Source organism: Scleropages formosus, chromosome 11 (assembly GCF_900964775.1).
Source record: "Scleropages formosus chromosome 11, fSclFor1.1, whole genome shotgun sequence".
NCBI classification, from domain to species: domain Eukaryota; kingdom Metazoa; phylum Chordata; class Actinopteri; order Osteoglossiformes; family Osteoglossidae; genus Scleropages; species Scleropages formosus.
The window spans coordinates 25827984-25846905 of NC_041816.1; the positions used below are offsets into that span (position 1 = coordinate 25827984).

The window sequence follows — 18922 nt, forward strand, 5'->3', positions numbered from 1 at the left end:
GTAACACAGGGCGTAAGGCCGGAGGGGGAGGGAACACACCCAGGACGGGACGCCAGTCCATCACAAGGCACCCCAAGCGGGACTCGAACCCCAGACCCACCGGACAGCAGGGCCGTGGTCCAACCCACTGCGCCACCGCACCCCCGTCGCATAAAGGAAATCAGAATTTGTAAATCTTTTTCCATATTTGAAAGATATTCTAGATTGTTGCATCTGTAACTGAAAATGTGGAGTCTGCTGCTTGGGGTGATTTTTTAATTCTGAGATGGAGATGAAACAAAATCCTGCAGCTGTTAGACAAACGTGATCAATTTCTAGGCTATATTCTCTCTAAAGTATCAGTTTCCCTCTTTAAAAGTCAATTTTTCTGTTCTTTTGACCAAATTACAAACTATTATCTATTGATGACGTGTTGATCATTAGCTCAGTTTGAAAGTGTGGTGTTTTACACCAAGAACGAATCCTTGAGAGTTTTGTAAAAGAAAGGTTCCTGCCGGCCTGTAGGGTGTAGGTTGACAAAGGAGAATTGTTATTGGTTAGTTCCTAAAAGAAGCGGGAACCGTTATTGGGGGCACTATATATAACGGGGGCTTTTTTCGAGCGAACGCAGACGAGGTTCCGCGGTGTGAAGTGAGTTTGTGACACGAGCCACTGTTCCTAATAAACTCTTTGTTTGCACACTTCAAGTGTTCCAGTGCTTTGTTTCAGGGAAACCTCCAAAGAACGGTGTACCTTCCTTTTCGGACACCACAGAAAGACTTGGATTTAACTTTCAGGTGGTTCAATGAGGTGACCTTACATTGCATATTTATTATTTATACACATAATATTTTTATTATTTATTCTGTTCTAGTGGGGGGCGTGGTGGTGCAGTGGGTTGGACCCAGTCCTGCTCTTTAGTGGGTCTGGGGTTCGAGTCCCGCTTGGGGTGCCTTGTGATGGACTGGCATCCTGTCCTGGGTGTGTCCCCTCCCCTTCCGGCCTTACGCCCTGTGTTGCTGGGTAGGCTCCGCGACCCCGTATGGGACAAGCGGTTCAGAAAGTGTGTGTGTATTCCGTTCTATTGTTTATTATACACTGTATGTTTATAATACACTATATATTGATTAATATTCATTTATTTACTGTAAATATGTATTGTACTTGTACATTTTCTAGTCCAAAGACTGTACATTTTGACAAGATGAGTCACTCCGGAACTCCTGTCGGTAGAGGGTGGTGGGTGTGGCCCAAACTGTAGAAAAACACAATCACGCTCAAACCAGGAAGGCCACATCACTTATTTGAAATCGAAGGAAGAGAAAGTGAAACTCAAAGACTTACGGGCTCTGTGGGTGACTCACAAGGCACCATATTAAACTCTGACAACAGTCCGACATTTGTTCTCCACTTGGACTGCGAGAGCAGGTGGGCAGCGTCACCTCCGACCGTGTCGCACGTTGTATGTTGGGTTATGTCTAACAGTGTCTTCCCTGTGAAACCAGCGTGCAGCTGGAAGTGTGTATGTGAGATTCTGTGCTCTTGTGTTTCTTATGTTCATCACATCAGATTGAGCCAGAGGCTGTGAACGGTGGACGGACGCAGTCCCCAGGGCAAGGATAAAGTCGGACGAAAGCATCGGGTAAACCAAAACTTACTAATTATGAGGGAACGTGAAATAGGAGACTGGGCCTTTAAGAAAACTTTCGCAGCAACTATACAATCGCACTTTGTTTGTTGCTCCATGTACCGCCATCTGACAGCACAAGCGCTGGGATCACATTGAAGGAAGGCATTCAGGATGGCGACACATGATCAGATTTGAAATATCCAGCAACTTTAGGCACTTTTATGCATTTATTGTGGGGATTTGAGAAGATACATCCTTGCTGAAATGGTGTCCATGAAATGTTCCATAAATAAAGTTTGCTCTTCTCCCCCTCTCATCCTTGTTAATCCACAATCCAAACTTACTTTTCGATGAAGCGATGGAATGCATGTTGCATACTCTCTATTTGCAGAGAAAAGTGCTGAGCCATGTACCGTATATTACCATGTAATACATGGTTATGTGTTGATATCTATTAATGACATGTCAGTTTTAAGGATGTGGGTTTCATTTTCAGATATTTTACAGAGGGGACCTTATACTATATATTTACTGTAAATATGTATTGTCCAAAGCACAGTATGTATTTCAAAGGTTGGCTGTCAGGACACTTAGTAGTGTAGGAGTGAGAACTGCTGCCTTTGGATGAAAGATTGTAAGTTCACATCTCAACTGTAGCTGCAGAACCCTTCAGCAAGGTGATTGCTGCAGTGAAATTATCCAGCTGGGTAAATAACTGCAGGTATCTTAAGATCATGAATAGCTTTGCTAAAAGGTAATAGATACATTTTCACATTATATGCTGGTGGTCTCACCATTTCCATGAGTCAAGTTCAGAAGTGGACATTACTACCGCCTCAAAATCTCAGTTTTTCTTTCCAGTAAAATAACTTTAAAATAAATTGTCCAAGTGTAATACCAGTACATAATGTTTCCTTTGACCTGTCCACCCTATGTTTGGCATTATTTTAAGAAAGGTGATTGAGAATTCATGATAAATAATATATTAAACACTGCTACGACCTGAGGGTATTTTCAGTTGTTTAGTGTGTTATTTTATAAATACTACCCTAAAACTGAGAGCTATGATTTTTAAAAGGCAAAATTAGAATGGTGTTATTGACTTTGTATGTAACAGTGACTCTGTGTTTTTTCTGGAGAAATGGGTGGTGAACAGAGCCAGATGATAAAGCGAGGGTACACTGTCCAGAAGGAAACCGCAGAAGGAGGAACTGAGAAAGTTGTTCTGGCGAAGTGTGCTCTTGATGGAAAAGACTACATAATCAAGATCATTAACACGAAAAATGTAAGGGTTACTACTGCATTTTATTACGACATTTAAATTTAACGTTTCAGTGCATTACAAAACAAAATTTTATAAAACAGCTTGAAAAGCGATTTAGTGTTAAGCTGCTTACACTGATTTATGCATTCATACAGCTAGGTAATTTTTCTGGAACAATTCAGGGTACGTACTTTTCTCAAAGGTACTACTGTAGGATATGGAATAGGTGGCTAAACCAACACTGTACACCTATATCTTCCTTTTTAAGGTGGAAAGTGTGAAGAAGGAGAGGATAAATGAGGAGGTGACCATTCTTGTTGACACGGACCACCCGTTCCTTACTCAGTACAAAGAAGCATTTGAAGATGGTATTTTTTTTGGATTGTTGCTGATATGATGACATCATGGTTTTATGAATTTCTCAGTAACGTTTTCCTTGTTTTTGCACATCTTGTTTTACTTTTTGACTAGCAATAATATTTCATATTTGGTTGCTGAGCCTGCACACCATGCCAGTGGAGTGTAAGTATAACAGATGTGTTTCCTGTTCAGAGCACAGGGACTTGCACATAGTGATGGAGTACTGTGAGGGCGATCTCTCGAAAAAGATCGCAGACCTAAAAAAGACACCAAAAGAGGCAGACAGAAGGCTGTCGGAGGATGAGGTAAGGAATTTAAAGTGAGTCTGAAGGCTCCTTCTTAGGGGCTGAACTAAGTGAGCTATAGTTTTATTTTTGGTCATTTTGGGTCATCGTCTGATCACTGAACATGAACTACAGCAACTCTGATGTAAAGGCGCTTCTTAAATACACTAGAAAACTTGCATTAATTCTGGGTATTTTAATTCTGTAATATTTATTTTTTTCCTAACTCATGAAACTTTGTTTCATAAATGGTTTATGTGTTTATAATTTTATTATTTTTCCAAGATCTTAAACTGGTTCACATTGATCTGCCTGGCCTTGAAAGATCTTCATGATAAGGAGATCTTACACCGAGACATAAAACCTCAGGTATGAGCTCTCTTCACTTGGTTCAGTTCAGGATAAGGTACATCATATGGTAAAATCGATGAATTCTTTTTTAACATTTTAGAACATCTTTCTGACCAAGCATGGAATCATAAAACTAGGAAATATTGGAGTTGCCAAAGTCCTAAACAGGTAAAAAATTGTTCAATGATGCTGATATGTATTCATTTAGTGGACATTTTATCGAAAGTGATTTACAGTGTTAAACTACTTTACCAGTTATTGATTTGTTTATACAGCTAATAGTAAATGACTATAATGTATTGTGTATTATGCCAATTAATACAATCCAAAAACCCTGGAGCTGCCTGGGAAATAACTTTGTTCGAAGTGATTTCTAATTTTGTCTTGGTCATCGGCCAGCGGTTGGCTCCCAGCCAACACTAAAGCCTGAATTTCTGATGTCTGGTTTCCTCTGACTTTCTTCTTGTTATTCCAGAAAAGAAGAATACGGAAGAATCCAGATCGGAACACCTCTTTATGTTTCTCCAGAGGTGTGGAAGGGAAAACCTTTTACTAAAAAAAGGTATTGAAGCTGATATTCTTCTTAATATTTTCCCCCAGAATGTTTTCCTCAGCTAGCAGAACACCTGGTAGTGTACCTGTCTGCTTTCAGGAATATCCCTATATTTACACACACACACACACACACACACACTTTCAGAACCGCTTGTCCCATACGGGGTCACGGGGAACCGGAGCCTACCCGGCAACACAGGGCGGAAGGCCGGAGGGGGAAGGGGACACACCCAGGACGGGACGCCAGTCCCTATATTTACATTAACATTTATTCATTTAGCAGACGCTTTTGCCCAAAGTGACGTACATCTCAGCAAAAGTGCAATTTATGCATTACATTAAGAGAAGGAGACATAGCTGCAGACATGAAAGTCTCAAGCAAACCTAGTTTGCTGCACCGAGGTTCATCGTTCGAGTAGGTGTATAAGACACAGGATAGACAAATCCCAATACCCTCCCACCATTTTTTTTTTTTTTTAAATATTATAAGATACACAAATGAGCAAGTACAATGCCAGAGTAATGGCTGTTTAAAGGTTGTATCTGGGGATGCTTATGGAATTACGATGCGTGAACAGTTACACCGTAAATGAACAGGAGAGATCTTGGGTGAAGTGGATCTGGAAAAGGTGAGTTTTCAGACCCTTCTTGAAAATAGATAGAGTTTCCGCAGTTCTGAGTGACGGGGGAGGTCATTCCACCACAACGGACCCAGAACCGAGAACCTCCGAGCTTTGCCTTTCGTGCGCGGGACCACCAAGCGAGCAGTTGTAGATGAGCGAAGGAGCCTGGCTGGGGTGTACCGATTGATTAAGTCTTGTAAATAGCTTTTATTTACTGTAAATGAACTGGTCTAAATGTTATAAAACATGACAGGTTTTAACCTAATATTCCACCAGAGTAAATCCAATGAAATGTAATATTTCTTGAATATGAAACAAAATATCAGCAACAGTGTTGTATGACTAAGTGTAAAGTAGGCCTAAAACAAGACATGATGTTCAACCATCATGGAACAGTTTTTATTTATTTTTTTTAAACAGTGCTCTAAAGAACAAAGCAAAGTCTGTGAGAATCATCATATATTCTTCTGTTGTTAGCAATTCTGTATACAGTGTCCTGTCTATTAATTAAATAGCACCTTTTGTTGCACAGTGCTGTAAATGAAAAAGTGAACTTATGCTTTTCTTCTTTTGAATTTTATCTTTTCTTCATATTTACAATTTGCTATTTAGTATCTAATGTTTGTATGTTTGAACTACATTTCAAATAGATTACCAAATTGTTGCATTTTTTCAGAAATATAAAATTTAAATCAATAGCAGAGTATCTAGCATAAACAAAATACAGAGCATCCCCGCTACACTTCAATAAGACGAAAAAATGCTTTATTTTGAAACAAAGTAGTTGATGGAGAGATATGACCATAAATAAAGAGCAAAACTATGTAAAACAGTGCATCACATAGCAGGGATATACCCATTACACATTTATACTCATTTATTAATAATTCTTTTTTCAGTGATATCTGGGCATTGGGTTGTGTGCTGTACGAAATGTGTTCGTTTGAATTTGCGGTGAGTACAAAACAAACATGGACTGTAGAACAACAATGTTTTTTCTATTTTATTCTTTTACACTTCTGTTTTTTGATATATACCTATAGTAATGGAACGAAAAACACCAAAAAGTGTAACACAATGCAGAAATCCATTAGATGATCTCTGCTATAAAAATATAATTTCATTCATTCATACCAGCAATGAGGTTCAGGTCTAAATATAAAAAGAAAAGAAAAGTATCCAATTTGTTGTTCAGGCCTATCGATTTTAGTGGGAAATTCATCAAGCCAAATGTAAGGTTTAGCAGCAGTAGACTGCTCTAATTTAGAGGCATATATTAAGTTAATTAATAGTATAAGTATTTTGATTAAACATAATCTCTGAAAGATAAAGCAGTAGCATTGCTGGAAGCTAGTAGCATCGTGGTTAAAGCAACTGCCTTTAGACCAACAGGTTCAGGCTTTAGCTGTTGTACCCTTTATCAAGGCACATACCCTAAACTGCTCCAGCAAAGTTGCCCAGTTGTATAAATGAGCAAATAGTTGTAGGTAGCTGTATATTGCTTTGGATAAAAGTGTCAGGTAAATGTCTCCTTTAACTACTTGAGCACATTTCTCTCACAGTTTGCTCCCAAGGATCATCTTCTTTTCATGTTTGAGCTGTGGAACACATCTTCTCCACAATTCTCTGAGGACTTCTCACCTCAGCTGTGCAGTCTGGTAAATGAGCTTCTGGGAAAGGATCCAGGAGACAGACCTAGTGTTGATGAAATTCTAAAGAAGCCTTGCATAAAAAGACGGATTCCAAAGGACCTCTTACAAAAGGTATGTTTCTGACCCTTTCTCCACCTCCATCCTGTCCTACATCACCACTACTAACGCGTCTCCTGCCTCAGCACTTTCTGTGACGTTCTACCCCTCTCCTCACCCATACAAACTTTTCCCACCATCTACAGCACAGTTCTTAGTGTTGTCCAAAGAAAATACTGTTGTTGTGTTCCTCTCAACCCTTATCCTCTTCTCTAGACTCTCTCTCGTCTACCATCCAGACCAGACAGCTCCAATTCCACCCCCTGGTTAGCAGATGTACTCAGTGCCAAAAGGATCAAACTCCATCCCGCAGAATGACACTGGTGGAAATCAAGGACTCCCAAAGACTTAGCTATTTTTAAGGATCTCCTAGTGTCCACCAATTCTGCTGTTTCTGTGGCTAAAACCACTTTCTTCCACAACAAACAGTCTCCAGTCAAGAATCCACACAGACTCTTTACCTCTTCCTCCTCTCACTTCTCACACTACTGACAATTTTGCCTTGTTCTTCACATGAAGCCGGCTTTATCATGAATAAGCTTTCGACATCTATCTACCCTAATCACATTGGGTCTTCCTGTAGTCTCATTCACTACATTTCAAAAACGTGAAATCTCTTACCTCCTGCTGTCACACAGAGCCTCTACCTGCTTCCTTCATCTGTCATAAACTCTGGAACCTGCAATCTATAACCAGCTAGGTGTATTCCTCACCCAGAATGATCTCTTTAATGGTCTCCTTCAATCTGTCTCTGGATACTCTCCAGTCAGGTAGAATGACTTCCTTCTCCTGGGTCCTCATCCTTCTTGACCTGCCTGCAGCATGTGACACTGTCAACCTAATCTTTTGGATTGCTTGGTATTAAACTGAAATGGTTTGAATCCTACTTATAGGAAGATCTTACCAAGTGGTCTGGTGTGGTTCCTGATCATCCTCTCAGCATCTCTCAACACGTTTTCCATGTACTCCATCTACATGTCTTCTCTTGGCACTCTTTACTCTGTCAATGCCTCTCATGAATTCTCCTGTCAACGACACCTAGCTGTTCCTTGCTCTACCTCCTGGATCTACAGACATTTCCTCTGCTTGGATTTCTGAACACTACCTACAACTGAACCTCTCTAAAAAAGAGATCCTTCACCTACCAGCTGGTCCATCCTTCTCTTAAGAACTCTCTGTTAAACTGGACAACTCGCTCATTTTACCTGCTTCATCATTTAAGAGCCTGGGAGTATTGACTGACTCAAGTCTTTTCTTCCATCAACATCTCAAAGCCATAATTTGCTCCTGTAAATACATCCTGCATAACACTATCCTCCAAAGACTATATGCAGCAACATGTACCATGTACACTGGTGGTATGAGACCAATTGACTGTACTTAACTATCACATGTCTGCATCTAAATCTGTCTGTTGGTGTAATGTACTGTTAAACTGTTCTCTGTTGCTTTGGAGAAAAGCGTCTGTGATATCACTACATATAAATTTATAACGGGGGGGTGCGGTGGCGCAGCGGGTTTGGCCGGGGCCTGCTCTCTGGTGAGTGTGGCATTCGAGCCCCACTTCGGGTGCCTTGCGACAGATTGGTGTCCCATCCTGGGTGTGTCCCCTCCCTCTCCAGCCTTGTGCCCTGTGTTGCTGGGTTAGGCTCTGGCTCCCCGTGATCCCACTTGGGAAAAGCAGTTTCAGTCAATGTGTGTGTGTGTAAATTCATAAACAAATTTTCCCCGGATATTTGGAAAGATACTGGCCCTAGGGTGTGCCTAAACTAGCAGGGGTAATTATTAGCTTAAGAAGAAAAATGTCAGGTCCATCCTTTTATTGTCTATTTTTAATATAATTAAAATTATATGTCAGTTGGAGGCCACTGAACTGAACTCATTGAAAACTGAAAACCATTTAACAATCTTTCATGTAATTCAAAATGCAGGTCCACTGAAAGCAGTATTTCTCCCTCAGTGTACTTTCTGAATGTTACGAGAATTTTAGGAGGTGTACTAGCAAGAGGTAAAATCTTAAGGTTTGATATGGCCATACTTTACAGTCTATGACTGCTTTACTAAATGTGGAGTGATAAGGGCAATGAGGATAGTTAAAAAAGTTTTTAATAAATGTCAGTAACAATTATATTACTATTGAATTGTTATGCTGTACATTTGTGGTTATTTATTTTTTTGGTAACCTTTCAGGTTGTTGAAGATGAAAATTGGCATGGATCTATATCTGTTCCTCTAGTGGCACCAGGTAAACAAATATTTTTTACTGTGTGAAATCCTACTGGGAGGCCATTGGGTCTGTCACAGTTGATATTTTATTTATGACAAACTTACATATACCTCTCTTAGTTCAGAATTATTATTTACATCTTTGTCCAGGCAATGAAGACGGGATCCACCTAGATGTGGTTAATGACAGGTAAAAAATGTTAAATCCAGATTTAAAGTTTGTCCTCTCTAATAACGGCAGATACAGTCTAGACATATATGCAGTTTAATATTCCACTTTACTTGTAGCTGGAGATGAAGGTGGGACCCAGAATGATTTACTATTAATAGTAATGACCCTTCATAATAATAAAGAAACGGGCTTATTAAAAGGAACACCAACTTCATTTCAAAAGCAATGTAAAATTAATATCTGTATACAGAAATATAAGGTAAAAATATCATTTTAATTCTTTAACTGTATTAATAAGTGCTTAGTAGATATTATTATCTTGAGACGAGAATTCATCTTGAGACAAATGTTTCTAACATGGAACAACTGCATGTATTTTTAACGCTCAGCCCCCCATTCTCACATCCTTTGTTTTTAGGAATCTGAGTGATGCTGTGATTCTTCTTGGTGAAAACACTGAGAAATTTAAAACTCTCTACAGTCAGAATGCTGATTTTCTACACAATCTGGTGAAAGAGCTGGAAACAGTTGCTGATGGTCTGGAACGGGTCCACTACAGAGCAACTGTGGGCAGCCTGACAGGGGGTGTGGTGGGGGCAGCAGGAGGAATCACTTCAATAGTTGGACTCGCCCTAGCGCCCGTGACCCTGGGTGCCTCTCTCATTGTTACAGGGGTGGGGATTGGTATAGCTGTGGCTGGAGGGGCCACCAGTGCTGCCTCCAACATCACCAATATGGCGATCCAGTCAGCGGATCGTAAGAACATTGAGAGGATCATTAATGAGTACAGGGAGAAAATGGAACCCATCCTCATATGTATTGAGGATATCTGCAGAAGTCTGGACATCCTGAAGCAGTATGAGAGCTTCATTGGAACACCCAACATGTTTCAAGCTGGGTGTAGAATAGGGAGGGGTTTGGGTGGCATTGCAGAGCTCGTCCGGCTCATCCAAGTAGCCAACATCGGCAAGGTGGCGGCCCAAGCATCCAGAGCTGTGCGTGTGGCAGAAGTCTTCACAGGGGTGCTCTCCGGCCTCTTCGTCGCTCTCGATGCCTACTTCATCTACAAGGACAGCAAGGAGATCCATGAAATGAGACAAACAAGTGGCGATTCCACGGCAGATCCCACAAAAACCTCTAAAGCTGAACTACAATCAACCACCATGAAGATCATAGCAAATATCAGAGACATGGCTTCAAGTTTCAAGGAGAAGCTCAGTGAGCTGGAAAGTATAAAAGCAGAACTAGACATTTTGGAGTTCTGAATCTATTTTAATTCTTTGTTTGCTCACAGGGTGTGGTGGCGCAGTGGGTTGGACCACAGTCCTGCTCTCCAGTGGGTCTGGGGTTCAAGTCCCGCTTGGGGTGCCTTGCGACGGACTGGCGTCCCGTCCTGGGTGTGTCCCCTCCCCCTCCGGCCTTATGCCCTGTGTCACCGGGTAGGCTCCGGTTCCCTGTGACCCCATATGGGACAAGCGGTTCTGAAAATGTGTGTGTGTTTGCTCACATTAAAATTTTCATTCCATTACAAAAATGTAATGTAATTTATGTAATTTGCTACAAGTGAATGTTTTCTTTCAGTTAGTCACTTCTCTGAGACATATATATGAATTATATTTTGTGATAATTTTAATTTAGGATACTTTTGAAATATTGCTGACATTGACTTGCCTGCTTTTTCACAAATTCAGACTTCGTTGTGTACAGGATCAGTGAGGTTTCTGTGGAATGGGGGTGCTGGTTTGCATTTTGAGGACTGTATTTGATACTGTAAGGGCATACACTATTGTTTTAAAACTATGAATAATTAATAAAATCAGAGCTTCTCTCATCACCAGAACTGAGATGGCAAATTAAACCTTCATTGAACCTTCAGCCTTCATTTCGACAACGATCAATTGTTCAGTTTTTGTATTTATTTAACAAAATAAACATGTACTATAGATCTGAAGCTGGACAGAAGAAATACAGACTGAGTCTGAACTCATAACGACACCATTGGCCCGGTGAACAACAATAATAACCCATGTGGAGGACAGAACATTCCTGGGGCTCTTGATTAAACAGCTAGGCAGCACTAGTAACAAATTCAAAACTACGTTTAGTCATTTTTTCATTATATGGAGATTTAGCTTATTAGTAACCAAGGCGTTCACAAACTCATACACAAACTTTATTAAAAAAATGCAATTCATAAAAACTGTCTCTCATATTAAACTGCCTTTTGGTTGTGAAGCAAGTTTAAAAAATTAAAGAAAATCCAGTTAAGCTGCTCAAAGGTTATTATCCAACACCAAAGAGAAAAATGAGATAATTTACAGTTGTGCAAGCAGTTTCATTTTACAGCTTGGACACAACAGCAGGAATTTTAACAGAAATCAAGTAACCATGACGACTTACTGATTCATCATGAAAGGAAAACTGGAAAAACAACAGAGAACTGTATATGTCATGAATGATTTGCCAGCCAAAGATTGACTGAATTTATTTGTCTTATGTCTAAGTAGACATCCCTCTGTTTTCTGACACAACTTGTCCACTATAGTGCTGCAGTGATTTCAGTCTAGGCCCCTGGAAGCTTATGACATGTAACACTTCACAAAGTGCCTGGGGCACCAGTCCAAGACAGCGCACTCCTGTACACACACTAGGGGCAATTTAGAGTGACCAGTTCCCTTGGAACATACATGTCTTTGGACTCGGGGAGAGAAGACCCGAACACCCAGGCAAACAAAAGAAGCACAGGAAAACTACACTGAAAGAGACATTCAGATCCACAGCACAAGAGCTCTGTCCCACCAGTGCTACCTGGGACTCCATTGTGTTTTCTAACCTTTATTTTCTGAATGAATATCGATGATGGAAATAGTGCAGTTTTTCCTTACTGGCTTAAACGCAATTCCTAAAAAAAAAGGCAACGTTTTCAAAACAAGTAATGCAACCCAAAAAACAATCACACTAGGGAAAAAAAAAAACACTTTTTTCCTACAAAATGCATAATCTAAAGCGAATATTTCATTATCTCTGGCATTGTACAAGAAAACTATTACAATGCAACTGGTGCTTGAAAAGTTAGAAACAAAATATTAAATGTCTTATAAACTTGTACTAGTATTTTTTTTACCTGTTTTGCTGTTTCAGTTTACTGAATACTACTAAAATATGTTCTATTTGATTTGCGTGTTTTCATTTCACAGACGCTTTTCTCCAAAGCGACGTACATCTCAGAGAAATACAGTTTGTGCATAACCTTGGGAGAAAGAGAGACATAGTTGCAGATGTGTGATTCTTCAGAACAGTTTGTTTCCACCATACGACCCAATGTTCACCACATGAGTAGCTGCATGAATCTCAGACTATTGACGATTCTTGATCACGTTCCTACTGATTTTTTTTGAGGTACACAAACATTTACATACATTACAGGAGGAGCTGCATAAAGGCTTATCTGTGTATGATCATAAAGTCATGGTTCATGAACATTGACACCTTAGACATTACCATCATTGATTTTATTTCAATGTTTCTAGAAGCAATACAGTGAAATATGTGTAACTCATCAAAATATATGTTTACAGTAATTGTATGCATATATTTCACTCAGTACATGTTTTTCCATAAATTGCAACATCATACCTCTGTTGTCTATCAGCTCACATTTCACATCACTTCATACCGTATTTTTTGTGTGTCAATGAAGAACACAGTAACAGGAATTTGAAAAATGATCTCTTTTCACTGTTAGTAGTGATACCTGATGTTTTTATGACATATGTTCATGTCACATTTTGAACTCATAATCTTTCTTTTGAACCTCAGTACCATTCAGCTACAAGCACGCAAACTTATGTTTGCATGCTTTCATTTTTGAAGGTAGGGAACCTTCCTTATAGCTGTAATAGTTTCATTTGAGCAACACATACAAAGTAAAACTGTGAACTGCATTGGATGTTCCTGTCTTTGGACCTCTGTGTTGTACTGCCCCATATATCCTCGTCCTGCACTCTTGTTTTGTTTTTTGTTTGTTGATAATCTTTCATCAGCACTCAGAATATACATTTACATTTATTCATTTAGTTGACACTTTCCTCCAAAGCAAATTACAGCGTTAAGCTTCTTACAACTATTTACACATTTATACAGCTGGGTAATTTAGGGCAAGTACCTTGTTCAAGGGTACTACAGCTGGTGGTGGGATTTAAACCTGCAACCTTGGGGTCCAAATACAACAGCTCTAACCACTATGTGACCAGCTACTCCATTACTGTACAATGAGACAACTGTAGCTGAAACATTTCACTGTATTTGCCAAATATCTGTGGCAACAAGACCCGAAAGAAAATGAGGAACACTGTAGGTTTGCTGTCTGTACTATTTGGTAAAATGGGTGCACTGCACGGTAGCCCCACACACAAACACACACACAGTCACTCACCCATTCACAAAGTAACAGCAATTTTGTGTCAACAGTCCATTGAAACCTGATGTTTTTGGACTGTGTGAAGAAACCAGAGCACATGGAGGAAACCCACTAGACATGGGGAGTACATACAAACTTCAGACCACCATTCCACTGCACCACCCAAACACATGTAAATGTTCTTCATTTTTAAAGAGACCTTTCTCATGGTTTTAGCAGCTGCATTTAAGGAACACACAGTGAAACAAATGACATTTGCATTTATTCAGCTGATGCTTTTCACTTCTTACAATGATACACCCATACACCCATGGTTGGGTAACTTTCACTGTCAGCTCCATTTGTTACATTATTTCTTGCTTTTTGCATTCACTCATTATTTTCATTTCACCAGCCGTAAGATCCAAGTTCCACACAAGTCATTTAAAAAGAAATGTTCAATAGTTTGCTGATCAGCTACTTAAATTTCACAAGAAAATGTCTCAGGTTGAATGTAATACACAAATTGTACTTTTGCTGAGATGTATGTCGCTTTCAACAAAAGCGTCTGCTAAATGAAAAAATTTAAATATAAATGTAAATGACTGTAATACAGCAGTCTACTGTTTTTGGACACACACTTTGAGATGAAACCTTCACTATTGATATCATTTAAGTATTTTGAAGAAGTTTAACTTGATTTGTGAAAACTTACAATATTGTGTCATTGATTTTATTAAAAAAATATATTTATTTTAAGGGGTGTGGTGGCGCAGTGGGTTGGATCACAGTCCTGCTCTCCAGTAGGTCTGGGGTTTGAGTCCCGCTTGGGGTGCCTTGTGACGGACTGGCGTCCCGTCCTGGGTGTGTCTCCTCCCCCTCCGGCCTTCTGCCCTGTGTTGCCGGGTAGGCTCCGGTTCCCCGTGACCCCGTATGGGACAAGCGGTTCTGAAAGTGTGTGTGTGTGTGTGTGTGTGTGTGTGTATTTTTTTTAATAATTTTATTTCACCTGTCACGTGTTTGAGGGATTTTTTTGTGAGATTTATTTATTTTTTTTCTTAATTCTTTCGAATGTGCAGTGTATTGTGTTTAGCATTTTCCTTTTCCACACCTTTGTTTCACAATCAATTGTTCTGCATTCTTTAAAAGGCACATTGCAAACTTTTAGGACTTCACTGACCTTTTGAATTCATAACCTTGCTTTTGGACCTTAACAGATTGTTTTTTGCAATGAAAAAAATTCTTGTGATTTTGATTGTTAAAGAATATTTTGTGCTTTATCTTTAGGTGTTTTTATGTACAAACATGCATTCAGCTACAAGCACTCAAACTCATGTTTGCATGCTTTTGTTTTTGAAGGCAAGGAACCTTCCTTATAGCTGTCATAGTTTAATTTGAGCAACACATACAAAGTAAAACTGTGAAATGCATTAGATTTTCCTGTCTTTGGACCTCTGTGTTGTACTGCCTCATATATCCTCATCCTGCACTGTTGTTTGTTTCTTGTTTGCTTTGAACCTTTTATCACCATCCCCTGTAGTCCACCACCATGAATATATACATTCATTCATTTAGCTGATACATTTCTCCAAGGCAAATGACTTTGTTAAGCTTCTTACAATTATTTACCCATTTATACAGCTGGGTAATTTTACTGGAGCAATTTAGGGTAAGTACTTTGCTAAAGGGTGCTACAGCAAGAGGTGGGATTTAAACCTGCAACCTTCGGGTCCAAATGCAACAGCTCTAACCACTATGTGACCAGCTACTCCATTACTGTACAAAGAGACAACTGTACCTGAAATATTTCACTGTATTCGCCAAATATCTGTGACAACAAGACCCGAAAAAGAATGAGGAACACTGTAGATTTGTTCAGGTCAACCTGGAGCACAGGGACAGGAATATTGAAATACTGTACAGGAGCAGTATGGCCTAAGTTTGAATAGCAAGAAGCAAAGTTAACGTGTTTAATAAAGATATAGTGACCTTTTATTAAGGCTTTTCAGCTAGCAAGAGGGGGAGCCATATTATGGGATGAGGGAAAACATGATGGATACCTCCCCATTTCCTGTTCCATGTTAACTCAAGCTATTGATTTATTATTTTATTTATTGCATGATCAAAAACAGATGTTTAACAGCATAGGCAAGCTGAAGTTGCTTGCATAGTGTTGTGCGGTAAGACCAGTTTGGTCGATTTAAAGACGGCTTAGCCGTCAGGGACGTTGACCGGGGGTCACCATAAGGAGGTAGCTCTTCTTGACCCCCAAGGTATTAATGACCTGTTCTAGACAACTGAAGGACAGTCAAGAAAAAATAAAAAAGCTGGTCTAAAATGTTGTGGGAGATTACAGGAGAGAATAACAATATATGTTACCTATGTGAATACGATCATATTTTTATTTTCGATTTGTTTTGTATTGTCCGTAAACATTTGAAATAGAGTTCATGACAAGAAGATGGGCCATCTGGGATGTGAAGGATCTCTGTTTTGGAGAGGCTGAGGTGCAGGTGGTGATCAGACATCTAGGCAGAGATGTCTGACAGGCAGGCAGCAATGTGTGAGGAAATGTCTGTTGCTCCAGGTTGAAATAAGAGGAAGAACTGGGTGAAGAGTTGTAAGGCTCTTAACAGTGTAAGCTGTTTTGGAAAAAAGTGTCAGGTAAATAAATAAATGTAAATTGCACCCTGCATACCCCCACATTAGAGCCAAAACTGGAAACCTTTGACCTTTTGACTTTGGAACCACCAAGCAACAAGAGGAGGACTTTGCCTTAGCTGAAAGTAAGTGGTAAGGTCCTGCTGGAATCAGGGCGGAGATTCATTGATTGTCTTGTGGGCTGTAACCAGAATCTCAAACTTCATAATGCAGGTCAAACTCAAGTTGTGCTGGAGCACTCTGTCTTGTGGCAGTTGTGCTGGAGAGGCTTCATGGAAAAGCCTGATGGGCTAGATAGGAGGGAGTTGCAGTAGTTTGGGTGGGATATCACCATAGCCTGGACCAGAAGCTGCCCAGAGTGTGCAGTGAGATAAATGTACGTCCTGCAGATTTTGTGCGGGTTAAATCTGCAGGTACGGGTCACCCCGTCAGAGTTTTGGAAGATGCAGAGGCCTCAGTTCATTACTCGTAGGTTCTTGACAAAAGGAGTGGATGAAATGACTGAGTTGCCAAGTTTGATAGAGAGTTAGATGGCTGTGCTGGGAGGTGAAGTACATTCCACAAGACAATTCATACAATTCAGATTTTTTTATGTGCATAATGCATTCATATTATTCACCTCAGTGACTAAATTCCTTGACTTTGTTAATTAATTTAGAGCAATTTTAGTAGAAACACAGAGTAACCATAGGTTGCCCTTTTCCATTACAGTTTCCTGTAGAAGACAACATGGTTTTCATCTTTGATTTGTGGACCAAACCTACTCCACCAACCATACATGGGAACTTCTCACCTGAACTACGCAGTCTGCTAGATGACCTTCTACAGAAGGATCCCAAAGATAGACCCAGTGTTGATGACATTCTGAGGAAGCCTTTCATAGCAAAGCGGCTACCAGAAATTTTACCTGAAGTACAGAAATATATTCTTAGTCACTATGAAGATTAATCTTACAGTCTGTTAAATTTGTTTGTCATAAAACAGATCAATAAACATTGATTTTTTTATTACATTTATGCACTTTGCTGATGCTTTTCTCCAAAGCAACATACAATGTTAATATACTTTATAATTATTTATACATTTATACAGCTGGTTAATTTCTCTGGAGTAATTTTGAGTATGTGTCACGCGGAACCGAGGACGTCGGGGCGGCTGGACCCAAGTACAGGATCGTTTGTCCAGAACCAAGGGGTCAGGCGAGTTCTCGTTGTCAGGGATTTGCGAAGAGTCGGTCGATCGGCGGTCAGAGTGAGAGAGAGGATCCATGGACGTGGTCAGGAGACAATGCAAAGGGTTGAAAGCCAGAGAATGGATACAGGAAGCTTGGGATGAGGAACAACAGGACATAGTGCAAGAGGGACGGTTGTCTCTGTGAGATTCCGCAAGTGTACGGGAGCTGAGGAGGGTCTTTTAAAGGCGAGCGCTCAGTCAGGTGCTTCATTGGTGTCAGGTGCTGTCCATTGTGGTGCGGGCATGGACATGACAGTATGTTGCTGAAGGGTGCTACAGCTAGAGCTGAGATTCAAAGATGTGACCTTTGGGTCTAAAGGCAGCACCTCTGCTATGCTACCAGCCACCCCTCACGTTGTGAACATCTGAGTTACAGATTTTCAAAGACACAGATACATCCAAATTGAATTATATATTTTAGAATGCTTTTCATTCAGCCTCGTCATTTCAAAAAATTCTTTCAGAGATTAATAAAATGTAATTTACATGTGTTACAGCAAAACAAACTGACAAAATCACAGTAGGAGTGTATTGTCACCATTATTCCATCAGTTTCTAAAGTGTTTAGGATGTTCCTGAGCGTTGATGATTAATAACAAGATGAAGAATGTCGCACACATTTGTGGGATGAAGTTATCAACTGCTTTTTGGTAGGAGTTTGTAAAGTGTAAATACTTTTATTTTCATTCAATTTATGTTAGATTTTAACAGAACCTTACCTGTAAATAAGCTAAGGGACATCTGGTTTGGAATTGTTTGTGGTGTTGACAAAGTTGAAAGTGGCCAAAAGCTGACAAACACCAGGCATGTTAACGGGATTAATTGGTAAACAGCGCCAAATAAGAACATAACTTTTTTCAGTAATTTTAAATTAGTTGTAATTTTAGTGTACTTTAAAGTTAAGAAAAATAAGAAAATTTAAAAAGTGTATTTTTAAATTAAAGACGCATCTGTGGTGTCTATGGAGTCAACAGATTCTAATTTGTAGAGAAACGAGTAGGGCAGATACACGCGAACGCTTCAGTAAGTCAAACACGACTCGGGCAGCAGCACTTTCTATCAACTGTGGAGGTTTGATGACAGTAGTAGGAAGGCCAGACAGGAGACAGTTGCCGTAGTCCAGGCAGGATATCGCTGTGATTTCGGTTCTAATCTTTCAAACAGAATCAAACAGACCAAAACGTATTATTTCTGAAACAACCCTGTCAGATTGGTTTCCAAAACACTTAATACATATCATAGATTATTGTCTTGCATTACCATGTTGAGATAGTCGTGGTGTTAATACTCAGTTCAATCTCATTTTTATCTTTGTTTTGCATTGTCTTTCAGGTTATAGATCTGCAACTTCAGGAGTCTTCTGCATGGAAATCAAGTAAACAATGTAAAAAAATGTAAAGAGGTTTGAAACTGAACACTTTAATTTGAATATTTAGC

General features: G+C 39.7%; 1 protein-coding gene across 1 annotated transcript; it reads left to right on the forward strand.

The window, feature by feature from the left end:
• The first annotated feature begins 1263 nt into the window (after positions 1-1263).
• On the forward strand, positions 1264-10527 carry LOC108940801 (serine/threonine-protein kinase Nek11-like). The gene is made up of 13 exons (XM_018763170.2): positions 1264-1407; positions 1549-1621; positions 2749-2894; positions 3142-3241; positions 3426-3538; positions 3803-3886; positions 3969-4036; positions 4344-4430; positions 5946-6000; positions 6609-6809; positions 8985-9039; positions 9171-9210; positions 9611-10527. The coding sequence occupies exons 3-13, from the start codon at positions 2751-2753 to the stop codon at positions 10455-10457; spliced, it is 1794 nt and encodes a 597-aa protein (XP_018618686.2). The 5' UTR covers positions 1264-1407; positions 1549-1621; positions 2749-2750; the 3' UTR covers positions 10458-10527.
• Positions 10528-18922: the final 8395 nt, after the last annotated feature.

Bases quoted from the DNA above. Each gene is read 5' to 3' on its own strand.
- LOC108940801 (XM_018763170.2), top strand. From the start codon at position 2,751: ATGGGTGGTGAACAGAGCCAGATGATAAAGCGAGGGTACACTGTCCAG. The intron at 3,242-3,425 runs GTATTTTTTTTG...TTTCCTGTTCAG, and splicing joins CAAAGAAGCATTTGAAGATG to AGCACAGGGACTTGCACATA. The intron at 6,810-8,984 runs GTATGTTTCTGA...GTAACCTTTCAG, and splicing joins CAAAGGACCTCTTACAAAAG to GTTGTTGAAGATGAAAATTG.